The 24120-nt window shown below is 48.7% G+C and overlaps 1 protein-coding gene and 1 pseudogene across 2 annotated transcripts; one reads left to right on the plus strand and one right to left on the minus strand.

Annotated features, from left to right (window-relative positions):
- Window positions 1–927: 927 nt before the first annotated feature.
- Window positions 928–20448, plus strand: IVD (isovaleryl-CoA dehydrogenase). Of its 2 annotated transcripts, XM_053594540.1 has the most exons (12): window positions 929–1131; window positions 2767–2856; window positions 3066–3117; window positions 8299–8468; window positions 9405–9498; window positions 9700–9836; window positions 11819–11915; window positions 13302–13395; window positions 14152–14233; window positions 15065–15169; window positions 15277–15349; window positions 17860–20448. In XM_053594540.1, the coding sequence occupies exons 1-12, from the start codon at window positions 979–981 to the stop codon at window positions 17991–17993; spliced, it is 1281 nt and encodes a 426-aa protein (XP_053450515.1). In that variant the 5' UTR covers window positions 929–978; the 3' UTR covers window positions 17994–20448. The 2 variants fall into 2 exon arrangements, with proteins under 2 accessions (XP_053450516.1, XP_053450515.1); XM_053594541.1 differs by lacking the exon at window positions 17860–20448 and having other exon boundaries at window positions 928–1131; window positions 15022–15169; window positions 15277–15352.
- LOC128587986 (pleckstrin homology domain-containing family A member 3-like) lies at window positions 3150–8277 on the minus strand (annotated as a pseudogene).
- Window positions 20449–24120: the final 3672 nt, after the last annotated feature.

Below are 24120 nucleotides of genomic sequence, written 5' to 3' on the forward strand. Positions count from 1 at the left end.
AATTGAGATATCCAACCCTTATACATAGGTTTTGTGACCTGGCACACTGCCTTATGCCTATGATCTTAGCGTTTTAGGAAGGCAAGGCAGGAGGATTACTTGAAGCCAGGAGCTGGAGGCTGCAGTGAGACATGATAGCATCCCTACACTTTAGCCTGGGTGACAAAGCAAGACCCTGTCTCTAAAAAAATAATAAAAATAATAGGCTTTACTTTAGATGATTTCGGCCAACTATAGACTGAAATAAATGTTCTGAGCATGTTTAAGTTCGGCTAGGCTAAGCTATGATGTTTGGTAGGTGTGTAAAAAAATGCTTTTACGACTTACAATATTTTCAATTTACGATGGGTTTATCTAGAAGTAACCCCCTTGTAAACAGAGGAGCATCTGTTACTTCTTCATAACCCCTTTCCCATAAAACACAAATTAAGCAACAGACCTTTGATATTACAAAGCAAATTCTACTGAATTATAATCAGTGTGTACATTAGAGAGAGCGCTACTTTTCCAAATAACACTTGACCAATTTACTGGGGGATTTGGGCAGTTTTCCAACTGCTGTTTTAACATTGCATTCTCGCAGAGATAGATTTCTGCAGTTAGGGGCTACTATTCAACGTAGCGAGGTAGTTGTGTTGCTGGGCTTAATAGAAAAGGCATTTTCGTCGCTTGTCTACCCAAAACCAAAAGCAGCCCAGCCCAACTCAGGGACAGAAGCCGGCTACCCAAAACCAAAAGCAGCCCAGCCCAACTCAGGGACAGAAGCCGGCAGTTCTAGCGCCCGGGATGCTAGCCCCAGACCGGGTCGGAGGCGGGGCTGGGCGGCTGGCGGACTGTCTGGGTTAATTGGCTCGCGACCGGCCGGCAGTGATTGGCTGCCTCAGACCCACCCCCAGTCTGTCTGAGCGGCGGCGAAGCCTGGATTGGTGCAGCCAGGCTGGGTTCAGCTGCAGCTCTACCTCCGGTTGCAAGGCAGAGATGGCGACCGCGACTCAGCTACTGGGCCGCCGAGTAGTAAGCTGGAGGCTGCGGCCGCTGCTGCCGCCCCTCGCTGGCCTCATTTCCCAGAGGACCCACTCTCTGCTGCCTGTGGATGATGCGATCAACGGGCTAAGTGGGGAGCAGAAGCAGGTAGGGAGACTGACCTTCTCGGCACCAAGGCCTCCTGCACTGGCTCCATCGGACCTGCCCGGTGGTTTCCTCCCCGCGCCCCCAGCCACAGCTTGTGTCCACGGTGCCGTGGGAACTCCAGTTTGGGGACCGGGCGAGAAACTGGTCCTCACCCTTCAGGACAGGCCTCGGACCTTACTTAGCCTCACGTGGGTGGAGGAAAGATTTGAGACAGCAAGGCAGGGTTGCTGGAGGTAGAGGAGTCAAGGCCAAAGTAACACCCGCGAGACTAGGGGTGTTTTCGTGGAGGATTGATTGTTCAGGGCTACCCTTTGTGGCAAAAGGACCCTCAGTCTGTTACGTAGACCTGAGCACGCTAAGGCCTAATTCTCAAACCTGGTTCATCATCTTTATCACAGGGGATATGTTTTGAATAAGTACTTCTAGGATTTAAAACTGCACAGTGCGATCTATCATTCTTCAGCCCATTGGGTCAAAAAACAAAATTGAACAAAAATATGTAAGAGATAGTTTACAAATGGAGCTGAAGCAGAGCCCTTCCCTGGGAGAAGGAAGCTATGTTCACTCAGTGGCTGGACGGAGTTCCCTCAAATATGATTCTCCTGTGGCAAGTGTGGTAGCTTCCCAGGAACTCCAAAGTTTGGGTTTATAGCCAATAGATTAAGTCGCCTCAGGCAGAAAGCATGTAATCCTAATTTTTAAGTTTTCCTGCCTAGAGAGAGGCTCCAGGAGCCTAAACGGACCTGCTGGCTGCAGACACCTGAAGGGGTGAGGGGTGTGGAGTGTGGCTGGAACACAGCCAGTGCCCAGTGGAAGGGTACTGGGGAAGGCTGGAAGAGTCCAGCTGGGATAGCTCATGCAGGGCCTTGTAGGCTTCGGTAAGGAGTTTGTTTTTTCATTTCATTTGTGTAAAATGTCACTCCCCTACATAAAATCATACCTTTCCAGGGGTCCTCAAACTGCGGCCCATGGGCCACATGAGGCAGTGTGATTGTATTTGTTTCCATTTTGATTTTTTACTTCAAAATAAGATATGTGCAGTGTGCGTAGGAATTTGTTCATAGTTTTTTTTTTTCAAACTATAATCCGGCCCTCCAACGGTCTGAGGGACAGTGAACTGGCGCCCTATTTAAAAAGTTTGAGGATTGGGCGGCGCCTGTGGCTCAGTCGGTAAGGCGCCGGCCCCATATACCGAGGGTGGCGGGTTCAAACCCAGCCCCGGCCAAACTGCAACCAAAAACTAGCTGGGCGCTGTGGTGGGCGCCTGTAGTCCCAGCTACTTGGGAGGCTGAGGCAAGAGAATCGCTTAAGCCCAGGAGTTGGAGGTTGCTGTGAGCTGTGTGAGGCCATGGCACTCTACCAAGGGCCATAAAGTGAGACTCTGTCTCTACAAAAAAAAAAAAAAAAAGTTTGAGGATGCCTGCTTTAAGCTGTCTAGACTGCAGAATTTAAGAAAGAGGGATGAAGATCATCCCTGAGGACACATAACTAGTGTGGTCTCTCAGTTTCAGTCTGATTCTGTGTGATAAGGTTATGACTGTGGCTTATTTCCCTGAATGTATCCTCCACAGAAACTGTCCTCAATGGCAAATAACGTCTTGGTTTCAGTGACATCTTCCACCTTTCTCCCTGTAGCTTCGTCAGACTATGGCTAAGTTCCTTCAGGAGCACCTGGCCCCCAAGGCCCAAGAGATTGATCGTAGCAACGAGTTCAAAAACTTGAGAGTAAGTCTTGAGGCCCCAGGCAGGGGGGCAGGCTGGGAGCTGGGCTGAGTTGCAGTGCTGCCTAGAGGGCTTACTTGCATAGTCTTCTGGTAAACAAGTCCTCCCTAGGAGTGCAGCTTCTCTATTTGAAGTGTTTGGGCCTCATTGTTCCTGCCACATATGTGACCAGCTGCCTTCTCTCAACTCACTCCACTCCATTCTGTTGGCAGGAGTTTTGGAAGCAGCTGGGGAACCTGGGAGTTCTGGGGATCACAGCCCCTGGTGAGTATCGTTTGTTTCCCTGAAGAGAACTTTTGTTTTGTTCTCAAAAGAAGCAGGAACAGAGAGGAAAGATCACACACTCAAAGAAATCCCAGGTCTAAGTTCTCTGTTTTTCTTTAGACAGTAATGTTGAGCAAGCAAACGGATTAGGTCAGGGTGGGTCACTTGGGTCAGGATCACTCAGACACTTGAACTCTGCTTTCTTAATAGACTCCCCCAGGTACTATGAGGAGTTTTCATAGTACCGTGGTCTTAGCAGCTCCTCTAATCTATAAGCAATGTTCTACCAGTGTCTTCTAGGCAGGAACACGCAGGGCAAGGGTGTTTCAGGGGACTGCTTGTGTCCTCTGCACACAAATTGCCCCTGGAGCTCATTTGGGAGCAGATAGGAGTACAGTGGAGAGGGGGTGTCTGTCCAAGCCTCCAAGTTAGATGGACAGATGATGTTTTTAATAAGCTTTCCCTGGGCTTGCCTATTGTCCCCAGGGATCTTTTTAAAATTATTTACTTATTTATTTTTTTTAGAGATGGGGTCTCACTTTGTTGCCCAGACTAGAGTGCAGTGGTGTGGTCATAGCTCATTTGCAGCCTGAAACTCTTGGGTTCAAGTGATCCCCTTGCCTCAGCCTCCCAAGTAGCAAAGACTATAGGCATGTGCCATGATAGCCCGGGAATTTTTTCTGTTTTGTTTCCTTATAACAATAGTTTATGCTGAGGTGTGGAGGCTTGCGCCTATAATCCTAGCACTCTGGGAGACCAAGGCAAGAGGATCACTTCAGCTCAGGAGTTCAAGACTAGCCTGAGCAAGAACAAGAAGCCATCTCTATTAAAAACAGAAAAATTAGCCAGGCATTGTGGTGGACACCTGTAGTCCCAGCTAGTTGGGAGGCTGAGGCAGGAATGTCCCTTAAGTTTAGGAGTCTGAGGTTGCTGTGAGCTAGGCTGACACCACAGCACTTTGACCTGTGCAATAGAGTGAGACTCTTGTCTCAAAAAGAAAGAAAGAAAGAAAAAGACGCATAATAGTTTAATTACAGCAGCTTTTGCATAGTAATACTTAGAAGTTGGGCACTTCAATTTCTCTAGGAAAAAAAGGATGGAAGAGAATCTTACAATTCAGAATTTTTTCTGGCCATAAGTCTGTTTTTTTCAGGAATGGTTGCGGATGCCAAATCTCTATTAAGTGTATTTCTTAAATAGCGAACAGGTCTACCTGGGTCTTCAAGAGGAATATCATTACAAGAATCTGTATCTGAGTAAGTTCTTTGTCACTGGGCGAGTCAGTGAAACACAGACACTGTTTCTTTTTCTTTTTTGTTTTTTTGAAACAGAGTCTCATGTCACCCTCAATAGAGTGCTGTGGCATCACAGCTCACAGCAACCTCAAACTCTTGGAGTCAAGCGATTCTCTTGCCTCAGCCTCCCAAGTAGCTGGGAGTATAGGCGCCCGCCACAACACCTGGCTATGTTTTTGTCTCAATTGTCATTGTTGTTTAGCTAGCCTGGGCTGGGTTCGAACCTGCTACCCTTGGTGCATATAGCTGGCACTATAGCTACTGTGCTACGGGTGCCGAGCCAACACTGTTTCTTTTATAAAGTGTCTATTCCTCTCTGAAGTGCAAGAACCAGGATGGCTAACAGAATGTTTCATCATTTGAACAGGAAAAGAAAGACTAAGTAATCCAGATGGGGCAGTTAAAACATCTCAGGTTTAAACTTGACATTTGCTATCTTCACACATTCCTTAAGTGTTGTGATGAATGTATTACACGTGGTATTAAGCAGAGAAGAGGCTTCATTTATATTCTCTACATTGGGAGATAAATGATTCTCATCATGGTGAACAAACTCCTAGGTGGTATGAACTTGCTGCATTAGGAGGGCACAGTAAAGGTGAAGTTCAGACATTTTGGTTTTAAAAGACTCACTGGGTTTCACTTATTTTTTCTTTTCTAGTTCTAGTATTAGTCAGACATGCTTTGGAGCTCTTAAGATCTGTTTTTCAGCTGCATTCACTGCCTTTATGTAGAAATGCTGCTCTCTTAGAATGATTAATTCCATTCTTATTTTGTCTGCTGAATGGACAGAATTTATCGATCCAGTTAAGGGTGGTCTCCTCCACCCTTTAATTTCACAAACTGTCATCTTTATACTTCCTTTGCTCCCTTTGCAAACCATCATTCTTCCTTCTCCCTGAGCTCCTGGTTTTTTTTCTTTTTTCTTTTTTTGAGACAGAGTCTCACTTTGTCGCCCTCAGTAGAGTGCTATGGCATCACAGCTCACAACAACCTCCAGCTCCTGGGCTTAGGTGATTCTCTTGCCGCAGCCTCCCGAGTAGCTGGGACTACAGGCGCCAGCCACAATGTCTGGCTATGGTTTGTTTTCAATGTTGCTTTCACTTCCTTGGTAAAAGGGATGTGATCTACCGGAAAACCCCTCCCCAGCAGATGGGCTGGAGGAGTAGGTGTGGCCTGTCTTTTCTATCTAATTTATATCAATCTATCTATCTATCTATCTATCTATCTATATATATATATATTTTTTTTTTTTTTTTAAGAGAAGGGGCTCTTGCCTTTGCTCAGGTTGGTCTGGAACTCCTGCTCTCATGTGATCCTCCTGCGTTGGCATCCAAAAGTACTAGGCTTAGTAGCATGAGCCACTATGTCTAGCCCCTGACTAATATTAAATTTTTTTTGGCGGAGATGGGGGCCTGCCAGGTTGTGCAGGCTAGTCCTGAACTCCTGGCCTCGAGTGATGCTCCTAAATCCCCACTGTTGGTATTACAGGAGTGAGCCACCATAACCATGCTCCTGGGGGTCTTAACTACTTTTTTTCAGGGAACTCATAGACTCTTGTTTCAATATTAACCTCTGAAAAAAATATCCAGCCTGCCTTATAGTGCCCAGTAAAGAGATGAGCATATGGCCTCAGCAGCCAAGGCCTGGATCACCCATTCTTCTTGGGCCTATATTTACTCTGGGCATAAGAGTAGTGGGTAGAACACAATATTCTACTTACATCCTCTTCTTTTCCACCATAAGATAGTGCCCACGATTTGTGCTGATTATAGAAAGTTGCATCATGAATAATGATAAAAGAAAAAAACACTTAAAAATTAATTGAGACCATTTTAATGTAAAATAGTTGGGGAAGGCTGCCGGGAACTCTCAAACAGGACTTTCACAGCAACCTCAAACTCCTGGGCTCAAGTGATTCTCTGGTCTCAGACCCTGAGTAGCTGGGACTATAGGCACCAACCACAATGCTCAGCTATTTTTAGAGATAGGGTCTGCTCTTGCTCACGCTGGTCTCCAATTCCTGAGCTCAAGTAATCTGCTTATTTCAGCCTTCCAAAGTGCTAGGATTACAGGTGTGAGCCACAATGCTCGGTGTACTTTCTCCCATTTTATTTGGTGGAGGTGGGTTGTGAGCCCTGCTTCTTATAAAGAATATTCTTCTGAGTCAGGCTGTATTTAATGAAAGAAGAACCTCACTCTTAAACAGGCAGGTCTATAACTCCTGAGCTCAACCAATCCACCCATCTTGGCCTTCCAGAGTGCTGCAGTGATCTGTGATGACACCACACCATGGCACTCTAGCTTCAGTGACAGAGTGAGACCCTGTCTCAAAAAAACAAAACAAAACAAACAAAATCAGATGAAAACTCTTTCAAGAGGGAGCCTCAAAAAGAAAGATCAACATGCAGGATATCCTAGTGGTGTTTTGTTTTGTTTTGTTTGAGATAGAGTCTTAACTCTGTCACCCTGAGTAGAATGCTGGGTGTCATCACAACTCACAACTTTAAACTCTTGGACTTAAGCAATTCTCCTACCTTAGCCTCCCAGTTAGCTGGGACTACAGGTACCCACCTGGATTATTTTTCTATTTTTAATAGGGATGGGGTCTTTCTCTTGCTCAGGCTGGTCTGGAACTCCTAAGCTCAAGTGATCCTCCTGCCTTGACCTCCCTGAGTGCTAGGATTGTAGGTGTGAGCCACCGTGTCCAATCCCTAGTGGCTTTTTTGTTTTTTTTGGAGACAGAGTCTCACTTTGTCACCCTGGGTAGTGTGCCATGGCATCATAGTTCACATCAACCTCAAACTCTTGGGCTCAAGCCCTCTTGTTCAGGCTGGTCTTGAACCTGGGAGCTCAGGCAATCCACCTGCCTCAGCCTCCCAGAGTGCTAGGATTATAGGCATAAGCCACCATGCCCGGCCCTTAGTGGCTATTTCTAATGTCACCCACATTCAGATTTTCTTTCCTGGAATCACTGAGTCAGGTCAAGCTTCCCTTAGCGCCTAGGACCAGCCTGAATTCTTGGTCAGAGAACATGTACAGGAAGCCTTGCCAGGTTTGACCCAAATAGCAGGGAAGGGGGTTGTGTCAGATGACACAACCACTTTGAGTTTGGATCTGCTGGCAAGAACATACCTCCTTATTATTATTTTTTTCTTTTGTAGAGACAGAGTCTCACTTTATCGCCCTCAGTAGAGTTCTGTGGCATCACACAGCTCACAGCAACCTCCAGCTCTTGGGCTTAGGTGATTCTCTTGCCTCAGCCTCCTGAGTAGCTGGGACTACAGGTGCCCACCATAACACCCAGCTATTTTTTTGTTGCAGTTTGGCTGGGGCTGGGTTTGAACCCACCACCCTCCGTATATGGGGCCAGCACCCTACCCACTGAGCCATAGGCGCCGCCCAAATAAACCTCCTTTTTTATGAAGTGGTTCTAAAATTCCTTACCAGCATCTCTTCTGTCCTCTGCTGCACAGCCCATCTTCAGATTTTCTGTCAGTCTGTGGCTTTCCTATTCCATTTCCAGTCTGGCTTCTTTGGGTGCAAACCTATGCAATAAAATCTCCTAACCTGCCCTAGGCCTTTTGCACATACATCCTTGGCAGAGGTCTGTCTGAGATAAAATAGAACTTACAATGTTTATTTTCTGAACCACACCTCTAGCAAGCAGCAGGCAAAACCAGTTCTGTGAGGTTGTAAGCAGAGTCTGTAGCATCAACCTATTAACCTTGCTAGAAGGAACTTGAAATAGGTGTTACAACAGTGTTACTTTTCTGCCAAAAAATGTAAGATTCCTGTCCTTGTCCCAATTTAATCTGGGACAAGGACAGGAATTTAATCTGGGTTTCCTTTCTTTACTGCCCCATGTGTACCACCCCACTCTCAGTTCAGTATGGCGGCTCCGGCCTTGGCTACCTGGAACATGTGCTGGTGATGGAGGAGATATCCCGAGCGTCTGGAGCAGTGGGGCTCAGCTATGGTGCCCACTCCAACCTCTGCATCAACCAGCTTGTGCGCAATGGGAATGAGGCCCAGAAGGAGAAGTATCTCCCCAAGGTGAGGAATGGAGATGAAGAAACATGCTGATCTCACAGTGCAAGTGCCAACCACAGGGCACACTCTCCACTTGGTAGGGGCCTGCCAGTCTTGCTCTCTATAGCACATTCCCATGAACTAAATATGGCTAGAAAGGGGCCAAAAATACTACTTTAAAATACTTGAGCAAAAACAATTAAAAGTAGGGCCAGAACTTCTGCCTTGGACAACAAATGGACATTTGAAAAGCCACTTTAAGAAATGGCCGAGTAGGACTAGCTTCCTTGCAAAGGGAATGAGAAAAAGAAGAACATTTTCTTTTTTTTTTTTTTTTTTTGTAGAGACAGAGTCTCACTTTATGGCCCTCGGTAGAGTGCCGTGGCCTCACACAGCTCACAGCAACCTCCCAACTCCTGGGCTTAAGCGATTCTCTTGCCTCAGCCTCCCAAGTAGCTGGGACTACAGGCACCCGCCACAATGCCCAGCTATTTTTTTGTTGCAGTTTGGCCGGGGCCGGGTTTGAACCGGCCACCCTCGGTATATGGGGCTGGCGCCCTGCTCACTGAGCCACAGGCGCCTCCCAAGAAGAACATTTTCAGCCTTGTAGATTACTGGGCTTCTTGTAAGAGACTTCTAGGACTTTACAATCCCCTGGTCTGAGAGAAATTTGAAGGAGCGTAATGCAAACAGGAGGCAGTTATCAGTGAGCTACTGTAAGATACTCCAAGGTCTAGCCGGGCGTTGTGGCGGGCGCCTGTAGTCCCAGCTGCTCGGGAGGCTGAGGCAAGAGAATCGCGTAAGCCCAAGAGTTAGAGGTTGCTGTGAGCCGTGTGACGCCACAGCACTCTACCAGAGGGCGGTACAGTGAGACTCTGTCTCTACAAAAAAAAAAAAAAAAAAAAAAAAGAAGAAGATACTCCAAGGTCATGACAAGGCCCATTGGGGTTTTTCTTGCAGCTGATCAGCGGTGAGTACATTGGAGCCCTGGCCATGAGCGAGCCCAATGCTGGTTCTGATGTTGTTTCCATGAAGCTCAAAGCAGAAAAGAAAGGTGAGGCGACTCTTGACTTGAGAGCTGAAATGGGCAGAAGGACAGACTATCAGGGTGACGGAGCAGTGATTTAGTGGCTCCTGCTGGGTTTCCAGAACTTTCTCAGCTGGGTAGCTTCTTGCTCAGCAGAAGGTCTGTGGACTGACTGGCTGAGTGAGACAGCCAAGACAGCTTGAACAGATAGCAACATCCTTCCCTTAGGAGATCACTACATTCTGAATGGCAACAAGTTCTGGATCACCAATGGCCCTGATGCTGACATTATTATAGTCTATGCCAAGAATAATCTGGCTGCTGTGCCAGCTTCTCGGGGCATCACAGCCTTCATCGTGGAGAAGGTGAGTGTGCGTGGGTGTAGGACCAGGCAGGCTGTGTCCTGATAGTGGCATCAGAGATTGCCCCCTTCCACTAATCTCAGATGTAATCAGCGTCGTGTGTTCTGCAAGGCCCTTGAGGGTAGGAGTGAGGCAAAGGGCAGACTGAAAGGAGGGTGGCCAAAAAGGGAGTGGGTCAGGTCTGAAGGGTAGCCATTCCCTAGAGGAATGTCATACAAAGAGGTCCAGGAACAGAAGAGCTAAAAGGAGGCCAGGACTCTATAATCAGCATGTCACTGGATGCCTGTGAGAGACTGAGGTGTGGGTGGGATGTAAGTAGAGATTGAAGACTGCACCTTCAATAGTCTTTTATCAGTTTCTTTTTTTTTTTTTTTTTAATTTGGCCGGGGCTGGGTTTGAACCCGCCACCTCCAGCATATGGGACCGGCGCCCTACCTGCTGAGCCACAGGCACCGCCCCCTTCAATAGTCTTTTGACAACAAAAGCAAGAAGGAGACAGAACAGGAGTCAGATAAAATTCAAAGTTGGGGGTGGTGCCTGTGGCTCAGTGAGTAGGGCGCGGGCCCCATATGCTGAGGGTGGCGGGTTCAAACCCAGCCCCGGCCAAACTGCAACCAAAAAATAGCCGGGCGTTGTGGCAGGCGCCTGTAGTCCCAGCTACTCGGGAGGCTGAGGCAAGAGAATTGCGTAAGCCCAAGAGTTAGAGGTTGCTGTGAGCCGTGTGACGCCACGGCACTCTACCAAGGGCGGTACAGTGAGACTCTGTCTCTAAAAAAAAAAAAAAAGAAATTCAAAGTTGGGGGCAGTGCCTGTGGCTCAAAGGAGTAGGGTGCCGGCCCCATATGCTGCAGGTGGTGGGTTCAAACCCAGTCCCGGCCAAAAATTGCAACAAAAAAAAAAATTCAAAGTTGTGAGTTCAGGTTTGTTTTTAAGAAGAGGGAAGGTTTGGGACCCATAGCTCAGTGGTTAGGGTGCCAACCACATACATTGAGGGTGGTGGGTTTGAACCCAGCCCGGGCCTGGTAAATAAGAATGACAACTGCAACAACAACAACAAAATAGCCAGGTGTTGTGGCGGGCGCCTGTAGTCCCAGCTACTTGGGAGGCTGAGGCAAGAGAATCGCTTAAGCTCAAGAGTTGGAGGTTGCTGGGAGCTGTGATGCCACGGCACTCTACCCAGGGTGATAGTTTGAGACTCTAGTCTCGAAAAAAAGAAGAGAGAAGTGATCACATTTTTTGGTAGAGAAAGGAAAGGAGAGGGAGGAATGATGAGCAAAACACACAGGCGAGCTGGGGCAGAAGAGGTCAGGATGGTTTATAGGTGATGGCAGAGGACCCACCTGCCTGATAACTGAGTTAGAGGCCCAGGTGCCTGCGAGGGCTGGGGGAATTGGTAGAGAGTTTAATGCAAGAATCTTGTAAAGGCTCAAAGTAACCTCCAGAGTGAGAGGAAGAAAGTAGCTAAGGCTGGAGTGAAAAGGGCCTGGTTGAGATTGGAAATCTCAAGGTTGTGTAATGCTACCCTCATTAGCCTGAGGGGGAACAACATGTGCCAGCACTCTGCCAATACGTGCAGCATCTGAGTAGTTGGTGCAAAGCATGCAGGTGGTTCCGTTCATCTCTGGTGGAATCCCATTGAGTACAGATGACAGAAGGACAAGGGGGCAAAGGAACTGAGTGAGCTGGTGATGTCTCGGAAATGATAGATATCCCCTGGGGAAGGGAAGTAAGGCCAGGGAGAGTTAGGAGAAATCAGGGGACTGACTGGGTGTTTCATTAAGAACTTCTCCCACGAGAACTCAGGAGAGCACCAGCTGCCCACTCGGTGTGGTGTTGGCAATGTGGGATCTAGGGGTGGAGCGTGGGAGTGGGGCATAGCTGCTGGACGTGATAGGATGGTGGGCGACTTATTCCCAGGGCCTTCCCTTTTCTAGGTCCCCTTGGGCCTAGTCTATAATCAAGGCCACCTTTTTGTTCCCATAAAGGGTATGCCTGGCTTCAGCACCTCTAAGAAGCTTGACAAGCTGGGGATGAGGGGTTCTAACACCTGTGAGCTAATCTTTGAAGACTGCAAGGTTCCTGGTAGGTGTTCTGCGAATGCCCCTTCACAAGCTGATCTGGCTGAGTAAGCTTATCTCTTGGTTAGAGAGGCTCACCACTGTTAGCTCTTCAATGACATGTGGGCCTGGAGTTGCTAGACAGATATTCTTCCTGGCCAGGGTCCCTGCAGCTATATGCCTGATTGGCTCAGAGGAAGGGTGGTGTTTCCCATGTGGAAAACATGCTGTTTGGGGTTTATTCCAGTAGCCAGAGGAGAAAGGTCAATCTACCCACTCCCACTAATGTCCTTCAATCTTCTGTATATTTGCCTGTAAAGCCTGTGTGAGTTATTCATTACGAATGCTAAGAAAGTAGCCAGGTGTTATGGCGGCTGCCTGTAGTCCCAGCTACTCAGGAGGCTGAGGCAAGAGAATCTCCTAAGCCCAAGAGCTGGAGGTTGCTGTGAGCCGTGATGCTACAGCACTTTACTGAGGGTGATAAAGTTCGACTCTGTCTCTAAAAAAAAAAAAAAACAATGCTAAGAAAAAAAAAATCTGAATAAACTGACAAAAGCCAGACTCAGTGAAAAGAAGGCAATTCAGTTTATTTTTTCCCCTGAGATGCAACTGCAAATGTGACGCAGTGTAGCACTATGGGAGTGTTAGCGTCGGCACACCCATCGTGTGCTAATGAGACCAGGAGCCTGAGTTTGATGGCCATGTTTGTTCTGCCTCAGCCTTACATCATCCCTCTCCCCCATCATCCTCCAGCCCAGAAAATAACTTTGATTATAAGGAGCATCGAGGGAGGGCGATGTGTGCAGATCCTTCTTGACAGGAAAAAATTCAGCCTGCATTAAAGGCAGGTCAACAATGTCAACATTTTGTACTCGGTTTCCTGCCCACTCCTCCCAAGGCCGTTTAGTGTCCTGGCTTACGGGGTGGAGAGGTGCTCGGCAGCTTCTGTCACTAGCTCTGAATGGCTGTCTCCTGGATAAAGAGGCTTTCATAGACCACCCTGCAGGGAGATGACACTGGACCAGAGCAGACTTCACCTGGGGGGAAAGAGTAATTCTCTAGTTCTTTATAGGTTCATGTATAGAGAGAACCAGGGAGGGGTTAGGTGACTTCTAAACCAATTAGCTTTTCTTCTTTCCCATCCAAGGGAGTCCAGGGAGAGAAGGGAAAGATCTAACAACTCAGGGCTTTGTGTCTGGTCCTGAGGATGGTGTGGGGGTCCTGGCAGCTCCACTTCTGACTAGAAGGGGTAAAGGCAATCCTTTTCTCGCTCACCCAGAACCCTAGTTGAAGGTCAAGTGATATATTTTAGTGCCTTGTTTGAGAGCCACAGTACCAAACCTAAAGCTTTTTATAAAAGTGAGGTGGCTGTGAACAGCCCTCTCCCTCTGACCAGCACTTATCCCGGCAGCTGCCAACGTCCTGGGCCATGAGAGTAAGGGCGTGTACGTGCTGATGAGTGGGCTGGACCTGGAGCGCCTGGTGCTGGCTGGGGGGCCCCTCGGGTAAGTGTGAGGCTTCAGGGGGAGCTGGGCTCTGTCAGCTTCCTTGGGCAGGTGGCACCTTCAGCACTGGCTGTGCCAAAGGGAGCAGCTGTACTCTCCTGAAGACAAAAAGAACCTCCTCCCACATTTAATTTCTTTCTTTCTTTTTTTCTAAGACAGTCTGACTCTGTTGCCCAGGCTAGAATGCTGTGGCATCATCAAAGCTCACAGCAACCTCAAACTCCTGGGCTCAAGTGATCCTGCTGCCTTAGACTCTCAAGTAGCAAGGACTAGAAGCACCTGCTACCACACCCAGCTAATGTTTTCTTTCTTTCTTTTTTTTTTTAAATAGAGACAGTGTCTCACTCAGGCTGGTCTGGAACTCCTGAGCTCCAGAGATCCTCCAACCTCGGCCTCTCAGAGTGCTAGGATTACAGACGTGAGCCACCGCCTCTGGCTCCATGTTCAATTTCTTCCCGTAGAAAGGAGATAAGACAAAAGGCCTGAGGAGCAGTATTTCTGAACTGTGCCATGAATTGTGCCTGGGCTCTATTGTCCTTGGGCTGCTGAGGTCCTCTTACTCCTGCCTCTGGCCAGTCAGTGGGTAACTGGGCAGGGTAACAGAGGAGTTTCTAGGCCCCTCTTCTCTCCCCTGGGACTGCAGCTCCTGGTCTTGCAGAGTTCTCCCCCATAGGCCTTTGCACACTGGCACTTTGCCACCCCAGCTGACAAGGGGACAGTGAGACACCTCCACAGTGTCTTTCTCCTTTCTGGCAGGCTCATGCAAGCTGTCCTGGACCATACCATTCCCTACCTGCACATGAGGGAAGCCTTTGGCCAGAAGATTGGCCACTTCCAGGTGAGTGGAATGTTTTGTTGACATGTCCATTTTCATTGGATTCAAGTTTTCTTTAAAGAATGAGGAAGTGGGCCGGTGCTTGTGGCTCAGCGGATAGGGCACTGGCCCCATATACTGAGGGTGGCATGTTCAAACCTGGCCCCGACCAAACTGCAACAAAAAAATAGCCGGGCATTGTGGCGGGCACCTGTAGTCCCAGCTACTCGGGAGGCTGAGGCAAGAGAATCAATCACCTAAGCCCAAGAGCATTGCTGTGAGCTGTGATGCACTCCACCGGGGGCGACAAAGTGAGACTTTGTCTCTTAAAAAAAAAAACGAATGAGGAAGTGGGGCATGCACTGTGGTTATTTACTTACCTTCTCTACCAAAATGAGCTTGACTGCTTGGAACTTGGGCTTCCTCAGCATGCAGCGTGGCTTTGGAAACTATCAGGAAGTTTATATCACATTGTCACTTCAAATCCTGTTTGAGGTGAATGAACTAGACATAAGGGTGGAGGATGGATTGCACAGGTTGTGGTGGAATGGGGAAAGGGAGCAACACCTCTAATCAGCCCTTCTAGTCTGAAGAAGCTGCTGGAAGTAATAAGGGTTTGGTAGATGGTGCCTTGGGGGCAATACCCTTCAGTGACCATGAGGACCCTTTCAGGGTACAGTGTCCATACTGGAATAGCAGCTCTCTAGCCTTACCTGTCAGACCTGCTTCCATTTGTGTCATTTTGGGCAAATCTCTCCTCTCTGTGTCCTTGCCTCCCCGTTCCTGACTGTCTCATTGCCATTGGTGACTAGGACTATTCCAGTACGTTGACCTGTGACCTCCCTTTGTGCCCAGTTGATGCAGGGGAAGATGGCCGACATGTACACCCGCCTCATGGCATGTCGGCAGTATGTCTACAATGTCGCCAAGGCCTGTGATGAGGGCCACTGCACTGCCAAGGTGAGGGCCAGCCCCAGCAGAGGGAAAGGCTGGTACAGGGGGCTGGATGCCGGGACTTGCTCTCTGCCTTCCTGGTGTGCCCTGCTGACCTGAGCTGCTTCCCACAGGACTGTGCAGGAGTGATTCTTTACTCAGCTGAGTGTGCCACAAAAGTAGCCCTGGACGGCATTCAGTGTTTTGGTGAGTGGCCTCCCAACTCCTCACTCCCAAGACTACCCTCACTCCTGGGGCTTGTGGTTACCTTGGAAAGAGGTTTCCTTTCCATGCCTCACTCTGTGCTTAAGTTAGGCACCTTTAGCCTCAGTTCCTGTAGCTTAGTGGTTATAGCACCGGCCACATGCACCGGGGCTGGTGGGTTCAAACCCAGCCCGGGCCTGCTAAACAACAATGACAACAATAACAAAAAAATAGCCGGGGTGGGCGGCACATGTGGCTCAGTGAGTAGGGTGCTGGACCCATATACCGAGGGTAGTGGGTTCAAACCTGGCCCCAGCCAAACTGCAACAAAAAATAGCCGGGTGTTATGGCGGGTGCCTGTAGTCCCAGCTGCTCTGGAGGCTGAGGCAAGAGAATTGCCTAAGCCCAAGAGCTGGAGGTTGCTGTAAGCTATGACGCCAGAGCACTCTACTGAGGGTGACAAAGCAAAACTGTCTCAAAAAAAAAAAAAAAAGTTAGGCACCTTTAGGCTCTTTCTGCACCAGTTAGGAGGAGGAAATGAAAAGCAAATGAGAAATCTACTAGAGGCCATGCACTGCTTCTACTGTTAGCAACACCTCCCTCTCATCTTCCCCAACCGGTCTTATCGACATGAGGAAATGGGGAAAGAGAGCTGTCTCGGTGGAACAGCCTTGTTTAGTGCTGCACAGTGGCTAAGAGCAGCGACCAAGCCAGACAGCCTAGGTCTGAATGCCTGCTCTGCTATGCCAGTATCATCTTGTCCCCCGTTTCCTTGTCTACAGTGGTTCTCCCCTTTCTTTGCCTGGTATTGTTGGCATTCTGGGTGGCCTTCCAGCCCCAGCTCCTTTTCTACCCCTACCCCCAATAAGCTATAGTACTCCTTCCTATCCTCACTTTCTCTTTCCATGGTTTTAGTTAAACATAGTCAACCTTAGTCCAAAAATATTAAATGGGAAATTGCAGAATTAAACAATTTATAAGTTTTAAACTGCGTGCTGTTCTGAAAAGTGTGATGAAATCTTGTCACCATCCCATTCTGTCTCCTCCCCAGGATGTGAATCCTCCCTTTGTTCAGCATATCCATGCTGTCTATGCTACCTGCCCCTTAGTTCCTTAGTAGCCATGTTGGTTATCTGATCAACTGTCTTGTGATCACAGTGCTTTGTGTTTAAGTAACCATTATTTTATTCCATAATGGCTTCAAAGCTCAAGACTAATAATGCTGGGCCAGAAGCTAAATTATAGCTTTCACATGAAGGCTATAACCCAACTATAGCACAAGACTATGAGGAAAGGGCCAAGGAAGGGGAAGGGAGGGGGGAGGTTAGGGTGGGGGGAGAGTAATGGGTGGGGCCACATGTACGGTGCATCTTAGAATGGGTACAGGCAAAACTTACTAAATGCAGAATACAAATGCCTACATACAGTAACTGAGAAAATGCCATGAAGGCTACGTTGAACAGTTTGATGAGAATATTTCAGATCGTATATGAAACCCGCACATTGTATCCCTTCATTGCACTAATGTTCACAGCTATGATTTAACAATAATAAAAAAAAAAGAATATATGGGCGGCGCCTGTGGCTCAGTCGGTAAGGCGCCGGCCCCATATGCCAAGGGTGGCAGGTTCAAACCCTGCCCCGGCCAAACTGCAACCAAAAAATAGCCGGGCATTGTGGCGGGCGCCTGTAGTCCCAGCTACTCGGGAGGCTGAGGCAAGAGAATCGCTTGAGTCCAGGAGTTGGAGGTTGCTGTGAGCTGTGTGAGGCCACGGCACTCTACCGAGGGCCATAAAGTGAGACTCTGTCTCTACAAAAAAAAAAAAATAATAATGCTGGCCAGGTACGGTGGCTCACACTTATATCTTACCACTCTGGGAGGCAGAGGTGGGCAGATTGCTTGAGCTCATGAGTTCAAGACCAGCCTGAGCTGAAGTGAGACCCCATCTCTAAAAATAGCGGGGCATTATGGCCTTAGCTACTAGGGACACTGAGGCATGAGGATCTCTTGAGCCCAAGAGTTTGAGGCTGCTGTGAGCTATGATGTCACAGCACTCTACTGAGGGTGACAAAATGAGACAGACTCTGTCTCAGAACAGAAAGAATAATAATGCTGGCATATTGTTATAATTCTATTTTATTATTGTGTTATAATCTCTTCCTGTGCCTAATTGATAAACTTTATCTTAGGTCTACATGTACAGGAAAAAACTGTGTGTATATATGTGTGTGTGTGTGATACATATGTATATGTGAATATATACAGTACTATCTGAGGTTCAGTACTATCTGAGGTTTCAGCATCCTCTGTGGGTCTCGGAACTCATTCCTTGAGGTAAGTAGGGAGACTACTGAATTCCCCGAACCCTTCCCTCTCACACCTTTTGCCTCTTGTTAATCAATCTCTCCTATGGCCTGTTTCTATGTATTTGGCCTTCTGTTTGCTTTCTTTGCTTTTCCCTCTGCCCCTCACTTCTGTTGTCCTTTTTTCTCTGTCCAAATCCCAATTGCAGGTGGCAATGGCTACATCAATGACTTTCCCATGGGCCGCTTTCTTCGAGATGCCAAGCTGTATGAGATCGGGGCTGGGACCAGTGAAGTGAGGCGGCTGGTCATTGGCAGAGCCTTCAACGCAGACTTTCACTAGCCCCAAGACCCATCATCCCCTTTTCCCAGCACCTAGAGGCCTTTCTTTGCAAGTAGAGACATGGTAGCTCTCCTGCTCTGCCTGAGGCAGACCCTGTTGCTCAGCTGCCCTTCTTGTGTCAGCCTTCTGGCCTCTGCATGGCTGCCAAGCATCATGGGCCTCACAGCCAGGCCAGCAGCCAGGACAGTTTCAGGGGCTTAAAATGCACTCTGCAGTGAGTATGTTGGCTGCTATGGTGATTGCTGAGATAAGCCTTGCCCTTCGTCTCTAACTTTTAACCCTGATGTTCCCACCTCCAATGGTGGGCACCTGGGGGCATGTAGGTGCCCACCTCTTTCTCTTAGATGAGCCTCTGGAAGAGAACTCTCCCTGCTCAAGTATAGCAAAAGCATTGGCCCTCTTTATTTACTGGAGCTTGATACTGGATGCCCAATCTGGAAAATCCAAAATTTGAAACATTACTGGTCCCTGCTCGGGAGGCTGAGGCAAGAGAATCACGTAAGCCCAAGAGTTAGAGGTTGCTGTGAGCCGTGTGAAGCCACGGCACTCTACCCAAGGGCTGTACAGTGAGACTCTGCCTCTACAAAAAAAAAAAAGAAACATTGCTGGTCCCAAGTATTTTGGATAAGGGATAATCAACTTGTAGACTCTTTTCTGGGGAAAAAAGTCAAAAAGACCACCCTGTTTCAAAGTCCACCCTGCATCTTTGTGGACATGTGTGCTGTTAAGAATCTACAAAAGGGCAGAGCGTGGGGCGTCTGTGTGCTCTTGGAGGATCAACTCCTCAGCAGCCCCTGATCCTTCCACTCCATACTGCCCTACCATGGAACTGTTGAGTCCTGGGCATGTGACCATCCACAGCTGACTGGGCAGCAGGCACAGGTCCTACCTGAGCAGGCCTGGATTGGCTGGACTCCAATACACTCCTGCATACATTTCTCTAAACACCCTATGGCTAATTTTGTTATAATTGCACAGTGGCTGCTGCCATTTTGTATTAAACATATTGTGAAGCAAACCCATCTGCTCCTAAGCAGTGTTTTGGGAGAGAAGCAGTCTACTTGCTGTTACCTCCTGTCTAGATCCAGCCCATGTCCTTGAGGAGGGTTTGGGCCAGGTGCTATTTCTGCCCTCCAGCCTGCTCCTTGGTAATGGAGGACAAGAGGGTAAAATTAGCCCTTAAAGATCTCCCAGTGATTTTTAAAGGAAATAAGGAGCTCAAAGTGGTAAAGTCTTCAAGCTAGAACAAAGCTTACAAATTTCTGGAAACCGGGCGGCGCCCGTAGCTCAGTGGTTAGGACGCTGGCCACATGTACCAGGGCCACATGTACCCAGCCCCAGCCTGCTAAAATCAAACAAACAAAAAAATAGCTGGGCATTGTGGTGGGCGCCTATAGTCCCAGCTACTCAGGAGGCTTAAGCCCAATAATTGGAGGTTGCTGTGTGCTGTGATGCCACAGCACTCTACCAAGGGCAACAGAGTGAGACTCTGTCTCAATAAAAAACCAAACAAACAAACAAAAAATAAATAAATAAATAATAAATTTCTGGAAACCATCCTTAAGGTTTTTAGAACACCAAGACAATTTGACTTTGTCAAGGTCAGAACTGGGGCTAGAATCCAGATCTGTTAAGTGGCAAAAATGAGAGTGTTCTGAGAATTCCAGCCTGAGACCAACCCCATTGCACAGCAGCTTGGATGGAGCATGGTCTAGGAAGGGTACAGGTCTGGGTTTTTCCGCCCCTTCTAAGTTCCTAAAAGAGGGAAATGGTTTTCTTGGCTCCTGGCCTGGCTTTTGGTCCTTGCCTGTAGCCAAGTGTTGTTCCCAGCCTGCTGCTTGAGACAACTGGGCTAGCTCCTTACCTACCCAATCCAGTGCCATCCTAATGGGAAGACCCAAGGCTTGTGAGCTGCCTCTTCATTTCTGTATCTTGCCCTGGCACTGTATGGGAGATGAATGTGGCTAAAGCAGTGATCTTGCTGGATTAATCCATAGCCTAGACCAGGCGCCATGGCTCGCTCCTGTAATCAGCATTCTGGAAGGCCGAGGCAGGAAGATAGCTTGAGGTCAGAGGTTTGAGACCAGCTTGAGCAAGAGCAAGACCCTGTCTCTACTAAAAATAGAAAAATTAGCTGGGTGTTATGGTGGGCACCTACAGTTCCAGCTACTTGGGAGGTGGAGGCAGGAGAATCACTTGAACCCAGGAGTTTGAGATTGCCATGAACTAGACTGATGCCATGTTACTCTAGCCTGGGCAACAGAGTAAGACTATCTAAAAAAAACATTTTTTAAAAATAAAATAAATGAATAAATAAAAACCTGGAGCCTGGGGACAGAATGGGATGAGATGTTTTATCCAGTGTTGCCTTGCCAATCTGGGGATAAGATGACTGTTCCGGTTCAGTATGTGAAGTAAAAGAAAAATGTTTTAAAATAAAACTGAAAAACCAAAATGAACTGTGCGGCCTGAGTGGTAAATGGGAGAGCAGAGCAGTTCTTCTTCTGGTGGGCATGTTGGGTTGTCTGCATACATTGGGCAAGACTACAGCACCTGCTGCTAGCTGGGCTCCTTCCTGGGGGTACCTCTAATTCCTCTCCAACTTTAGGCAGGTGACACTATCTGCCCAGAGCCACTGTGGGAAGGGAGAAATAAGGATATTTCTTTAAGCTTGGTCTGAGCATACCGTTTATCAGAATTCTGCAACCTGTAAGACACGCAGGCTCCTGGATCCCCACACCAAATCACATCCAGGGGTGACTGACACCTTCTCTAACAACCATTCTGACCTCATTCGGCAAAACTGATCCCTGTGTGAAACCGCGGAGAACCGCCGGCTCTGCGCGCCTGCGACCCCTAGTTTTAAACCCATGTAATCAAATGGTAAGAGTCCCTTGCGAGCTCCTTGATCGCGACAAAAAGGTGCGGGAGCAAGGTTGCGCAGGGCCCTTCCAGAAAACCGATTGCCCACAGCACTCGAACCAAGAAACGCCGGCGGGGCAGAGCTGGCGTAAACGCGACGTGCGAGCTGGAAAGGAGCGCCCTCCTACCGCCCGTCGGGCGGGAGCTGGGATAAGGGACCAGGTGGCCATCTGTTGCCACGCCCAGGCTAGAGCAGGTCCAGACTCCTCGTTCTGACCCCCTCCTTCCGGGCACCAGACGCCGCTGAGCACAGCTGTTGCTCGCGGGACCGGGCTGGGGTCTGCATGGAGCTCGCCTGACCCCTGCCGGCCACCCGCGGGGTCGCAGGGGCGCGGAGTCCGCGGTTCTCCTGCCCGGTGCCCGGATGCTCTCACCTCTCCCGGCCCCGCGGATGCTCTCACCCCTCAACCTCTCCCCGGGTTTCACACAGGGCTTGGTTTTGCCAAATGAGGACCTTAGGGAAAGTGGGGAAAACTTAGGCTATCCTCTATTATCATAATCTCATACAAGAAAGGACACTTCTCACAATTAAAAACTAGAAACGGGCTCGGCGTCTGTAGCTCAAGCGGCTAAGGCGCCAGCCACGTACACTGAAGCTGGCCGGTTTGAATCCAGCCCATGCCCGCCAAACAACAAGGACAACTACCACCAAAAAATAGACGGGCGTTGTGGCCTGTAGTCCCAGCTACTAGGGAGGCTGAGGCAAGACAGTCGCTTAAGCCCAGGAGTTGGAGGTTGCTGTGAGCTGTGACGCCACAGCACTCTACCCAGGGCGACAGCTTGAGACTCTGTCTCAAACAAACAAACAAAAAGTAGAAACGATATAAACTCAGACGGGCGCTATGGCTCACACCTGTAGTCCCAGAGACTATGGAGGCTGAGCCCAGGAGTTCAGACCAGTCTAGGCAACACTGCTAGACTCTTGTCTATAAAAATAGAAAAGCAAGGCCATAAACTCAAAACAAACGCCCGTGGGTTTTTTATTTTAAAATTTTTGAATTTGCTGGGCGGCGCCTGTGGCTCAGTGGGCAGGGCGCCGGCCCCATATACCAAGGTGGGTGGACTGGAGCCTGGTCCCGGCCAAACTGCAACAAAAAAATAGCCGGGCGGGCGGCGCCTGTGGCTCAGTCGGTAAGGCGCCAGCCCCATATACCGAGGGTGACGGTTTCGAACCCGGCCCCGGCCAAACTGCAACCAAAAAATAGCCGGACGTTGTGGCAGGCGCCTGTAGTCCCAGCTACTCGGGAGGCTGAGGCAAGAGAATCGCTTAAGCCCAGGAGTTGGAGGTTGCTGTGAGCTGTGTGAGGCCACGGCACTCTACCGAGGGCCATAAAAGTGAGACCCTGTCTCTACAAAAAAAAAAAAAAAAAAAAAAAAATAGCCGGGCGTTGTGGCGGGCGCCTGTTAGGGCCAGCTACTCAGGAGGCTGAGGCAGGAGAATCACCTAGGGCGGTGCCTGTGGCTCAAAGAAGGAGGGCGCCGGCCCCATATGTCGGAGGTGGCAGGTTCAAACCCAGTCCCGGCCAAAAACTGCAAAAAAAAAAAAAAAGAGAGAGAATCGCCTAAGCCCAGGAGTTGGAGGTTTCTGTGAGCTATGTGACTCCACGGCACTCTACCAAGGGCGGTAAAGTGAGACTCTGTCTCTACCAAGAAAAAAAATTTTTTTAATTTGCTTTATGTTCATAGTTTGTAAAGGCTTATAAATATTGTGGTTTTAAAGGCTTATGTAAAAACCTGTTGCCTGTCCCTCCCACCCCCAAGATGAAACTACTTTTTGAATATTTAAGGAAGGGTTTTCTTTCTGGCATTTCATGCCTCTAAGCAATAGACTTATTTACTGATTTAATTGTAGACATTTTTAAGGATAGCTCTGTAAAGTGTAAACTTTAAAAAACTAAGGATTATGAAAAGCTCATTACATATCCATACTTCTTTTGCTTCCTCAGACCATCCTTGTTCATGAGCCAGGTTTAGAAGCCCAGCATCAGATGGTACAGAGAGTTCTGTCCACACTCCTGGCTGTCCCCAGCCGCTGCCCATACTCAGTGCCCAGAGCCCAGAGCTGGGTGGAAGGGCTCCTCTCCTTGTGTTTTCCACCTGGTTACACTCCCAAAGAGCCATTCCAGGCACCCACCACCCACCCACTCTCAGACACAGACTAGCCTGGATCTCCTACGTATTTCTTGGATCCACAACACCCTGCCAATTTACCTTCCTTCTTCCAATCCATGCCCTCAACTCTTCCTCTATACTGAGCCAGGGCGAGCTATCAGGCTCCCCTCAATCCTTAGATGGCTCCCAATACCAATGAAACCTAAGGTTGGTGCCAAAATGGCTCTGTTCCACCTGGGCCTTCCCTCCTGCTGCTCCCCCCAACCCCCAGGCTGACACTTCTGTTCTCATTGTGAGTGGTCCTCATTGCCATGCTTCTCACCTGTGTGCCTTTGCCCAAGCTGGTCCCTCTGCCCAGAAGTCCTCCCAGCCTTCACCTTTCCTCTTGCCTCCTCAGGCCTAAGCCTGCCTCCTTCAAGACTTCCCTTTCCCAACTTTTCCCCACTCCTCTCTCCCCACCTCATCTACCTAGGCGGGTCCCCTTCCTCCTTCTCCCTAGGCATACCTACACCAGTGGGCTTGCCACACAGTTGCATTTATTTCATTTGTGTCTGTTTCTTTTGCATTAGGTTCTGCACGTGGAGGCCAGGACTGTGATTTAACTATCCTTATATGCTTGCCATCCAGCACAGTTCCTGGTACATAATATGTGCTCAACAAATGCAGTAGTTGTAGAAAGAGTAAATGAGTCACGTGACACTTAGATCACATTTTGCTGGCAGATAGCTATTTGTGTACATGATCCTCTCTGAGACTATTGTTAAGATCTCTGAGGTCAAGATCATCTTTTACTTATCTGAACCCGCCCATTGGCACCCAAGGCTAACAGTAAGCACTCAGTGGCTATATTCATGCTGAATGAGTGAAATGACAGGTGGGCCAGAGTCCTGGCCTAATCCCTAGTGCTGGCAGAAACAGCAGGACCAGCCGGCCTTGCCTGGCCCTGCTTTCCCTCAGGCCCTCCCACCCTGGAGTAGCCAGGGCCCAGCTGCAGAAGGGAGGCCCTCACCCCCCATACTCCTCTGACTCACCTTGAAACAGAAGAAAGGACAGCCCCTGGCCCCTTCTCTACCAGCTGAGGATGAAACTGGGG

This window comes from Nycticebus coucang, chromosome 6, assembly GCF_027406575.1.
Source record: "Nycticebus coucang isolate mNycCou1 chromosome 6, mNycCou1.pri, whole genome shotgun sequence".
In the NCBI taxonomy this organism is placed as follows: domain Eukaryota; kingdom Metazoa; phylum Chordata; class Mammalia; order Primates; family Lorisidae; genus Nycticebus; species Nycticebus coucang.